General features: G+C 36.2%; 1 protein-coding gene and 1 pseudogene across 1 annotated transcript in view; both read right to left on the bottom strand.

Annotated features, from left to right (window-relative positions):
• The window catches only part of mob1ba (MOB kinase activator 1Ba), a 47,874-nt gene extending 46,167 nt beyond the window's left edge, over positions 1–1,707 (bottom strand). The window contains exon 1 of the mRNA XM_028805569.2: positions 1,429–1,707. Within this exon, the coding sequence (XP_028661402.1) occupies positions 1,429–1,442 (14 nt within the window). The 5' untranslated portion in view covers positions 1,443–1,707. The remainder of the gene's footprint in view (positions 1–1,428) is intronic.
• Positions 1,708–4,440: 2,733 nt separating this feature from the next.
• LOC114655144 (uncharacterized) lies at positions 4,441–7,333 on the bottom strand (annotated as a pseudogene).
• Between the last annotated feature and the right edge of the window lie 3,874 nt (positions 7,334–11,207).

The raw sequence follows: 11,207 nt of genomic DNA on the forward strand, positions 1-11,207 counted from the left end.
TGAAAACTAAATCAAGAGGTTTCTATGCAAAGCAATTTCCTAAGACTTTGAATCCAAAAACACCACAGAAGGAAATAACACTGTAAACTTGGTTCTGTATGATGTGAATGACAAGGACAGAACACGTCATTCACAGCGATATTTGGTTTCCAGTTTAGAAAGTGCATAGAGGAAAAAAACTCTACAACCAATGTGCTCCTAAAGGGCCAATACAGAGAACACCTTTATTAAAGTCCATTACAAAAAGAACATACCCTTGTGAACTAATCAAAGCTGCAGTGCAGAACTTTACCACGTTTCACATCACAGTCCACAATTTCCAGACAATATCAGAAAAAGAAAGAAGTACAAAATACTAACGTGAATCTAATCTGCAACCACTGCTATACACTTTAGACTAAAGCTACAAACCCACTTTTCCATTTTAAGCATGGCATTAAAAACACTGAGTCATAAATTCTGTATCTAAGCAAAACACGTGGCTTCAAAGGAACAATTCGTGCTATGTATTTAGATAGATAGATAGTTTATAAAGCCAGATAATTAATTTTGAGAATTCACGACACTTGACTTATTCTGCATCAATCAAATCGTGCTTATTTACTAACATTTAACATACACATACTAAACTGGCTACGCTGTATATTTCAGAGAATGGTGAATAACATACACGATGTCACAAATATTTTCTTATCCAATCCTGAAAGCACAATCGACTGCACGGGGTGTCGGATCAGATCATTTTAAAGATATACCATCTATGACTACACATCATCTAGCACACTCACCGTCAGTTTCAAGTTACTGACAGCTAAAAGTTGACCACTTCATGTACTGTATTGCATTTCAAAATCCAAGGTCAAGCGACTAAAATGGGAAATAAAACCTAAAACCCAACAATACTTTAAATAAAATGCTGCTTGCATAGCATTTCTTCCTCTGTAAAACAATTATCAAAACCCAGAAGCACATATTATGTAAGGCTCCTCCGCGTCATCATAAGGGTCCTTATTACTAACACACTCGAGACAGCACAGTCCATGGAGAGAAGCCTTGACTGTCTACGCATTCCCAGAACGGCCGCCTAAATGCCACTTTACCCAAGGCTACATATGCCAACATAACTATGCAAGCTTCCCGCATCCTAAAACGACAGCTACACTACAGATTCTAAAGAGTCTTAAATCTCGTCCAGTACAGTCACCCGCAGACCTTATCACTAGCCCTGTCAGTACACCACCTTGAACCTGCAGCGTGAAATGCCACTTCTGCCCGCAAGCTTCGCTGTCCAACCACGCGTTATCACACACATACACGCGCCTGTGGTCTTTCTTAAACCTTTTACTTCTAAGGTGTTTGCGGAGTATAAATGACTAGATTTACTGTATACGCCGGCAAGGCACGTAAGCCATGCTGCTGGATACTCACAATAAAAAACTCATTTCGGTTGGAGAAAGAGCTCAATGCGGCCGACGAAACGAAAAAAGGTGAAGCTTCCAAGACGCCACACAGTCAGAGAGCACTGCCCACAGACATGTATAAGAAAAGGACACGTAGTCGGCTTTGACTGAATCTATATTCCTTCAAAAAAAAGCAGATAATACGGCAAAAGACTAAAGCATCCAAACTTCTCTCTCTCTTCGCCGCAACTGCCCGCGTCTTCTCGCGAGAGCGGCACGCGCAGACACGGCTGGAATGCCACTCGAAAAAACTGGATGAGGAGGCGGGGTTTCGTGCAGCCCTTCCGACTCACCTTATCTGAAAACGGCGTGGTGATGAATCAGACGTGACGTCCATCTGAAAGCCGCTGGCCAGAGCAATTTAGAACTGCTCGGAGTGTCTTAGAGAGTCATTCCACGTATTTGTTAAAATGTGCCGTATTATTTACACAAACACTAGACATATTTGTTGAACTGTACGTAAGAGATATTTTATTTATCTTGAGATAAGAAAGACATCCAGTGAAAATGTAAGTACTGTACTCTGTTAACATACAGTAACTCAGACACGTAAAGCCTTTTTAAGTATATATTTAGTATTAAGGAAAGTACAAATTGTAAATTAATGTATTCATTAATTCATAATGTATTCATCCCAGACTGTCTTAAGACTGCTGTTGTTGAACTCCTGCTCAAGAAAAATAATCTCTACTCCTCTGTTTTTGACAATTTTAGACTTTTAGTTACAGGGCCCCTAAACTGTGGAATGGTCTGCCAGCTAGTATAAGAGATGCCCCTTCGGTCTCAGCTTTTAAATCCCGGCTGAAGACTCACTACTTCAGTTTAGCATATCCTGACTAGAGCTGCTGATTAACTGTACAGACTGCATCTCTGTTGTTAGTCATTAGCACTAAAACATAAGTAACATGATAGTTAGAATTGGATACTAACCCTTACCTATTCTGTTTCTCTTCTCGGTACTCAAATGTGGCACTTGGTGCCACGGCCCACCTGCCAAGTTGTTTTGCCTGCCTAAGGTAAAGTCATCCCTGATGGAGGATCGCAGGAATCGTGACAAAGAGGGGTCCTTTCATCGGATTGGCTGGCCCAACACTGTTTCAGCCGTGGAATAGCCAAATGGGGGAGGCAGCTTGATGGATGAGGTCTCCAGGAGTCTAAAATTATCCAAATCTTATTATGTGATATCATCTACTGTTAAATTCTTTTCCGTAAATTTTTATTTTTTATTAAGGATTTGTTCTGTTCTGTGTATTGTATTTTATTGACCCCCTTCTTTTGACACCCACTGCACGCCCAACCTACCTGGAAAGGGGTCTCTCTTTGAACTGCCTTTCCCAAGGTTTCTTCCATTTTTCCCTACTAGGTTTTTTTGGGAGTTTTTCCTTGTCTTCTTAGAGAGTCAAGGCTGGGGGGCTGTCAAGAGGCAGGGCCTGTTAAAGCCTATTGTGGCACTTCCTGTGTGATTTTGGGCTATACAAAAATAAACTGTGTTGTATTGTATTGTATTATTTCTAACCTGCCTTTCTTAAGTAATATTCTAGAAAAGGCAATCATTACGCAGCTAAATAATCACTTGAATAAACATGCTATTCTTGACAAGTTTCAGTCAGGTTTTAGAACAAATCACAGTACAGAAACTGTGGTTAAAGTACTAAATGACCAAGGTCATCCTCTTAGATCTGGGTGCCACATTTGATACCATTGAACCCAATATTCTTCTAAATCGCCTTAGTCAGTGGGTGTGCCTCTCTGGCAGTGTCTTAAATTGGTTTGAGTCTTACTTAACAGGTAGAAAATTCTTTGTTTGTTGTGGTACACTGTAAAAAATTTGACTGTAAATTTACAGTAAATTACTTACTACTAGTTGCATTACTTTTACAGTATTTTACTGTATCATATTACAGTATATTACAATAAAATTACCATACCACACAGTGACATCACAGTAAACTTGGCAACAAAATTATTGTGATGTAGCAGTATGTTGCTGTTGAATTACAGTAATTAACCATTTCCAATTTACATTAATCTACTTTATTTTTACATGCCAACTATAAAAGTAATGCAACTCAGCAGCCAGTAATTTACTGTAAATTTACAGTTGCAATAACAATATTAAATACTGCAAAGGACATTAAAACAACCTTGATCGCCCATCCTATTCACCTAATTTCCCCAAATTTACATCAAGTTCAGTTCTGAAGGTCCCTAAAGCCCCCTTGTCCACCTCACTACTTGTTCACTTGTTTCTTGCGTCTGTGGTTTTTTGTATGAGTTAAAACCTTTTGATGTTTGTACAAAATATGTTTCCATCAGTGTCAATCAGTCAGGATTTGATTTTTATCAGTCATTTTACAGCACATATAAAACTTCAAATTATTGGAAATTAATAAAGTTAAACAAAAATAAAAACAAAAGCACATTATCTGTTTTACATTTTTATTCAGCAGTGTTTCTTCAAAAGTAAATGCACAGAATACCTCAAGTACACACTTTTGAGTTCAATAAGTCTTAACAGGCAGTTCAACTTTTTTTTTAAATTGCACAAACAAAAAGGCCTAAACCTCACATACAGTAAGTATATGTACAATAAACAAAAACACATGTTTTACCGTACATCTAATATCATCCGAAGTTAACAACTTGCCACATACCACAGTTATGTGCTGTAGAGGAGTAGTAGTCAACACTGTATTATTTGTAAATAGATAGATAGATAGATAGATAGATAGATAGATAGATAGATAGATAGATAGATAGATAGATAGATAGATAGCTGCTACTTTCTCCAGATATAAAGACATCTGAAAGGGTCAAGTGCACAAAATCAATCAATAATTCTGAGAACAACAAAATGTAACTACAAAGCAGTCTAACATTTATAAAGACAGCAAGATAGAAATTAAACTGAGGCAAAACAGGGAATAAAAACACTTTAAATCTATTTTGAGTTATTATGAGTCCTTTTAGAAAATAATGTCTACATTGATATCCATTCAAAATCAATAAGTTTCCTCAGAAGTGTGCAGACTTGTTGGTTGATGTTTCTTTTTTGATTTTGAGCCCGACACTGGGTTAATACCAAAAAAACACCTGTAAACAAAATATAGAAGCTGTCAGTTTTATTTGTGCTTTTTCACACTGTTTTTCAAAAGATATTAAATGCTGTTCCTTTCTACAGAATACGGATGCCTAACACTCCTCCTAAGTAGGAAAGCCAAACAAGATTTCTCTGCCATTTTAACAATGTTGTGGTGATTTACAAGTCTCACTATTACCCATGCTTCTTTAAAAGGACAAGTGTTATCTACAATGTTAGTGTGTTAGTTTACCTTTGGATAAACTCCAATGTGAATGAGGCATCGTCAGGATACTGCAAGTTAAAGTTGTAATAACTTGCGAAGATTGCAGCAATACCATTGATGAAGTCATTATATGGTCCCATGACTACTTGTCCTTCAATTGACAACATCCAGGCTTTAGGTTTCATCATGTGATCTGAAATAAACAAAGATATTCATCATGTACTTATGCAAAGAAGTGGAATTCCTAATGAACAACAGTGTGAAAGGAATGGGCTGCTAACACAGATTACAACTATTAAAGTAATAGAAATAATTACAGTGTATTACTCATAAAAGCAGAAAGGAGTCATAGGTCTGCACACTGTTCTTCTGGTCTTTGCAAAGTAAAGGGAAGCTGCAAAGACCTTCAAAACATATACAGTATGAGAAGGTAATACAGGTTTAGATATTACTAAAGTTGCTGACACTATAAGCTACAATGTGTTGTTAACATTACCTTGTATAATCAAGCGGGGAGTGCTTGGTAGCATCATTGGCCTCTGAACATCAGCGCCTGTGGCACATGTCTGTAAAATACAGTAATACATAACTTTAACATATGCTGGATATATGTACAGTGTATACTGTATATCCCTTAGTGAAGAGTAAAAATGATGCCAAAAGAAAATCCTTTGACCTCAGTGATTCACAATTCTAGATTTAGCTATGTGTATTTTACTAAAATTCAGTAGTCAGTGAACTATGTGTCTGCATGGCGGATTAAGAGTGTATGAATACAAGTATTAAAGTTAATATAGTGTATCGTCTACCCAAGTTCCAGCATTGGCACCTGCCTTTTTTACTCTTGGTCAGATTCAGCTGAGCCATCATATTCATTTCATTGGTTCTATCAGACTAGTTCTTCATATAGAATACTGAGCATTTACTGCTATATAAAAATCAAGCACATCCAGCACTCCTCAAGATACCCCATTAATTTTCTAAAATTTCAAGGCATTGATTTTAGAAAAATAAAAACTAAAATCAACTCTAAAGCATTTTCATTGCCAGTGGGGTTCCTGGTCTATTGTAAGCAAAACTTACTTTTCTATTTCTAAAACAATTTCTTTATGAAAGTTACAAATAACTTACATCTGCTTGAAGTAGGATTGCATCCTTGGGCTCTTTAAAGTATGCCATCAGGAGGAGATGGACACATGCAGCCATAACTGAAACCTCTGGTTCAAACTTAGACAGGACATCCTGAATTCCTGAATGATGGCTAAGGTCCTGGCAGAACTTCATAATTGTACTGCCTTTATTGTCCAGTGCCTCTTGCAACTTGCTGAGGATAGAGATGTCTGTTAGAAGCCTAAAGTGGGAGTAAAGACATATTTGTGAGAAAAGGAAAGGCCATTCCTTCTGAACTTGTGCAATGTGTGGTGCAGGCACTCCAATAAGGTATCAGCGCTGGAGGATATAGGTCTTGTCCATAAGAGGTTCAGCTTTCTCTGCTCCACCCATCCCTAACTCTGAGAAGATTTTAAGTACCTGCATTTTCATGTCATCTAATGATGCCTCCATTTCTCCAGTTGGCAGCTCTACAGGACACCACCTCACACATCCACACTGATCTACAGGGCCTCTTGCCTCCCCTACTGCATTAGTGTGGGACCTTCTCTCTCTGTGTCACCTTGCAAGAGTATTTTTTTTGTTTTTATATTCCACTCTTGTTTTAATTTGCTGAAGAAGAGAGTGGCAGCCCTCTCCAACCATGTCTCCTTTTTTTCCAACATCCGCAAAACTTTTTGGGTATTTCCTTACAATTCCTCGGACTACACTGTGACACATTGCTCCATGGGTAAAGATTGTGTTCAAGCATCTGATCCACCACTGCTTTCACCATATCTTTTCTGTCCCCTGGTAATGGTCTTGTTTGATTTGCCACTGATTTTTGAATTGCTGCTGGCATCCAATTCCAATTGACTTAGAACTCTGCATACCATGGCCTGCCAGGATATGGGGATGAAGAAACAGAGGAGTTTGGAGTGCGTGAGGAGTTAGAAGATAGGATGAGTGGAGTGCTCACGGAGCTTGATGAGACTGATGAAGAGGCAGTCACATCCAGTTCACTTTGAACTGTTACAAGTCCTAGAAATGATAGTAAAAGAAGAAAGACAAAAAAGCAGCACACTAAATTAATTTATGATAACTTACATTCTTCCAGTTCAATATATTATAGCCACTGGAAAGAAACAGAATGAAGGACAGAAGTAAGTGAAAGACATGATTGTGTTTTTCAGGTCAATGAATTTGCCCTTCAATAATTTTTGAACTTCAGTTTTATTTGTTCAGCTTACCAATGGCAGTTATCAAAATATATATTTACCTTCATTTTTAATGCTGTTTAACAGTTTGCGACACTGGATTGGCCAAATGTATTTCTCCAGATCCTTCTCTTGTACAAAAGCAAGGTCTTCCCTGCTTTCCACACCAAGCTCTTCTAACCATTCAAGAAGAGATGTTAAGGATTCATTTGAGAGGCTTGGCAAGATAGATAGCACCACTTCCCTTATGTCTTGACTCATTTTCTAAAAGAGAGTTTGGGGCAGACAGTCAAATATTAACCAATTAATTCATATATTAAAGCATCACACTTAACTTCACATGACTGAACCACACTGTTTAAAGGTGTAATGAATTGCTTGTAGTGCTTCCTTATGGTCTCTATAGATGTGTGTTTTCAGAACACTGGCTTTGCGGTACATCCGAGAACATGTAGGCACACCAGACCGATACTGATAATTGGGAGTGTTACTGTGCAGCTTTGTGTGTTGAATAAACTGAGTAACATTACTACAGACATACTGGCACTTACTAAATTTACAATGGAACATTGTGAATTGAATGGCAAATCTATTTAATGGCTAATAGAGTAAAAAAAATATTTTGCTAAGTCTGTCTCTCCTAACACAGACCAGCTAACAATAACTTAAATGTGCAAAATACAATATGGTTAGGATTCCAAAGGTAAATGTTAACACAAAAAAAAATATATATTTTATATATATATATATATATATATATATATATATATATATATATATATATATATATATATATATATATATATATATATGTATCTACAAAAAAAGTTAAACCAGTAAGAAACGGTTAAAATACTATTTGAAGTCAAATTACTATCAACCCTGCTTAAATCAATACATTTGCTTCTATGTATTATTTTTGCCTGTGTAGTTTACCATAAATTAATTAATATATATACTGTAAATTTATGCTGTTCCTATGCTAACATCTTTCATCACAGTTTAAAACAAAAACACATAAACTTTATCAAAATGCACAAATTAAAACTGTTTAACGATGCATGAAGTAAAACTACATGACAAAGCTCACATTGGAACAATATGAAAACGCAGACCTGAAACTATAAGAGAAGACACGAGTAAAAAAAAAAAAAATGCACAAACTGAAACGGTTTGAAAATGCTAGACTTAAATTTTATGAAAGAAATCACTAATTAAAGCTGTACACAACACGTTAGAATTAATATATATTGAAAGGCATGATTTAAAGTAGATTGAGAAACGCACAAACTGAAGTTAAATGAAACGGCACATACTCAAACAATGTGAGAAAGTACAAACTGAAAGCGCGCAGTATATAAGTTTCTAATACACTCTGGGTATAAAGTCTTAAAATGATTGCATAACTTCCTCTCTAACAAGACAAAACAGAAATTGTTATAATTATAATAGGAAAAACCAATGAATGTTAAGTTAATTACCGTTTGTACAAGTAACACGTGCCAAAGTACACTACAGGGCCATTTTATTCTCATTTCTTCCTCTCTTTGTGAATGTAATATCCCACCATGCAACGGGGTCTTCTTCAAATACAATTTTACAGTAATTTGCTGTCTTTTGACAGAAGACGGCGTATCTTGCTGTGTAACATTTCTGAATACAGTATTTTATTGTGAAAACTTACAGTTAACTCCTGTGAAATCCTGGCAATTTTTTACAGTGTAATCATACTTCGAAGACACATGATATTCTATATGGTGTTCTACAAGGATCTATCCCGGGTCCACTGCTCTGCTGTTTTTGATCTACATGCTTCCATTAGGTCAGATAATCTCAAGCCATAATGTGAGCTACCTCAGCTATGCTGATAACACATAACTGTATTTATCAATAGCGCCTGATGACCCTGACTCTCTTGGTTAACTGACCTAATGTCTTACTTGTGTTTCTGAGTGGATTAGTAGTAATTTTCTCAAACTAAATACTGTAGGGAGAAAACAGAAATCTTAGTTACTGGCAAAAATGGATATAGTGAGGGTACTAGAAGTAAACATGATCCATTAGGCTTAAAAGTCAAGACAGAGGTAAAGAATTCAGGGGTAATTATTGACTCTGACCTAAATTTTAAATCACATATTAATCAGATTACCAGGACAGCATTTTTTCACTTAAGATACTGTATACTGTATAGCAAAAGTTAGATATCTTATAACTTTGTAAGATGTTGAAAAATTAGTTCATGCTTTTGTTTTTAGTCGACTAGATTACTGTAACACACTCCTTTCAGGACTAACCAAAAAAGACATCAATCAATTGCAACTAGTGCAGAATGCAGCTGCCAGAATCTTAACTAGGAAAAGAAAATCCAAGCATATCTCTCCAGTTCTGATGTCACTACATTGGTTACCTGTGCCATTTAGAATTGACTTTAAAATACTGCTTATATTTACAAAGCCTTAAATAATTTTGTTCCATCCTATATTTCAGATTGCCTGTCACCTTACACTCCAAATCGTAACAATAGATCTTCAAATGAGTGTCTGCTTATAATTCCAAAATCTAAACTTAAAAGAAGTGGTGAGATAGCCTTCTGCTGTTATGCACCTAAAATCTGGAATAGCTTACTGATAGGCTAATACGGTGGAGCACTTTAAAAAACTGCTAAAAACCCATTATTTTAACATGGCTCTCTCATCGCTACATTTTAGTGTAACCCTGATGTACTGTATATGCATTGAATTATCATTTTTATCATGGCTCTGCAATCTGTACTAATCCCTACTTTCTCTGCTGTTCTTTTTCCAGTTCCACCACCACCTGATCAAAGCACCATGCAGTCCCTACATTGATGGATTGAAGGCCAGATGTCCACATGACCATTATCATCAAATTCTTTCACATGAAGCCTGAAATCAATGAGGACTGATTTAGATCATTTATGTTCGGTACAATGCCCAGTGGGGGCTGGGCAGTCTCATAGCATTGGAACCCCTGCAGATTTTGTTTTTTTCTCCAAGCCTCTGGAGTTTTCTTATTTTTTGTTTTTTCTGTCCTCCCAGCCATCGGACCTTACTTTATTCTTTGTTATTTAGTATTGTCTAATCTTATTTTTATATTTTTATTTTTTATAAACTTTTCTTTCTTCGTATTGTAAACACTTTGAGTTACATCATTTGTATAAAAATGTGCTATATAAATAAATGTTGTATTTTAAGACATAGTAATTCATTTAAACTCAAATGTTTATTAGTATAATATATCCTTCCTGAGAAAATTATTAAGAGCTCAATACTAATACTGGCTAGAGCCTTTCAAGTCATTCTTAATTCTTCAAGGCATGGATTCTACAAAAAGCCAGAGACATTTCTTTTAGAATTTGGAACGTGTTAACATGATTGAGTCATGCAATTTCTGTAGATTTGTCAGGGGCACTGTTAAATTAATTTTATGTCTATATTTTTCAATATTTGATTATCAGTACTTATATTACTATTGATGTTTACCCTATTATGTATTTTATGTTAGAAATTATTATATAATAAAAAAACTATGTGCTTAAACTTGTTCTATCATGCTCCTTGTGTTTTGTGGGTGGTTCCCCAAGAGGAGAACAAAACCTAAAACCAGTCCTATAAATGCTTATGGGAACTGCAGTCCTCCTGTGGTCCAAATGCCATAAAAAGACAGATGGATGATGGTGACAATGACAACGATGATAAAGTCCCTTTATGGTACATTGTCATACACTTAGTGGTTGATGAGGTGTTTCTTTTTGCTATTCCTTATTTTTTGTATCTTCAGGCTTTTTAACTTTTTGTTTCTGTTTTTGGGATTGTGATTTCTGGTCTGTGTTTTGGGACTTGTCTATTTACAGTTGCCTTGTTAGCAAGTCCTTTTCACCTCATTTTTTGCTTTTTGTAGTTGATAATGAATTCTCCTTTTGTTGCCTTGCTATGTAGCCAAGGGTTGACAGTTTTCCCTATCCTAGTGAGATATTTTGCATGTATTAAGGACATTTCAGAGTATATTTTTGAAGTTTAAGCGTTAAACACATTTTAGCCCGGTTTACACCCAAGCTAGCAATCAACTGGAAGCTAGGCTGTCTTTCGGTTCACCTAATCTGAGTAGGCTGGTGA

The sequence above is a fragment of the Erpetoichthys calabaricus genome, chromosome 7, assembly GCF_900747795.2.
Source record: "Erpetoichthys calabaricus chromosome 7, fErpCal1.3, whole genome shotgun sequence".
In the NCBI taxonomy this organism is placed as follows: Eukaryota; Metazoa; Chordata; class Cladistia; order Polypteriformes; family Polypteridae; genus Erpetoichthys; species Erpetoichthys calabaricus.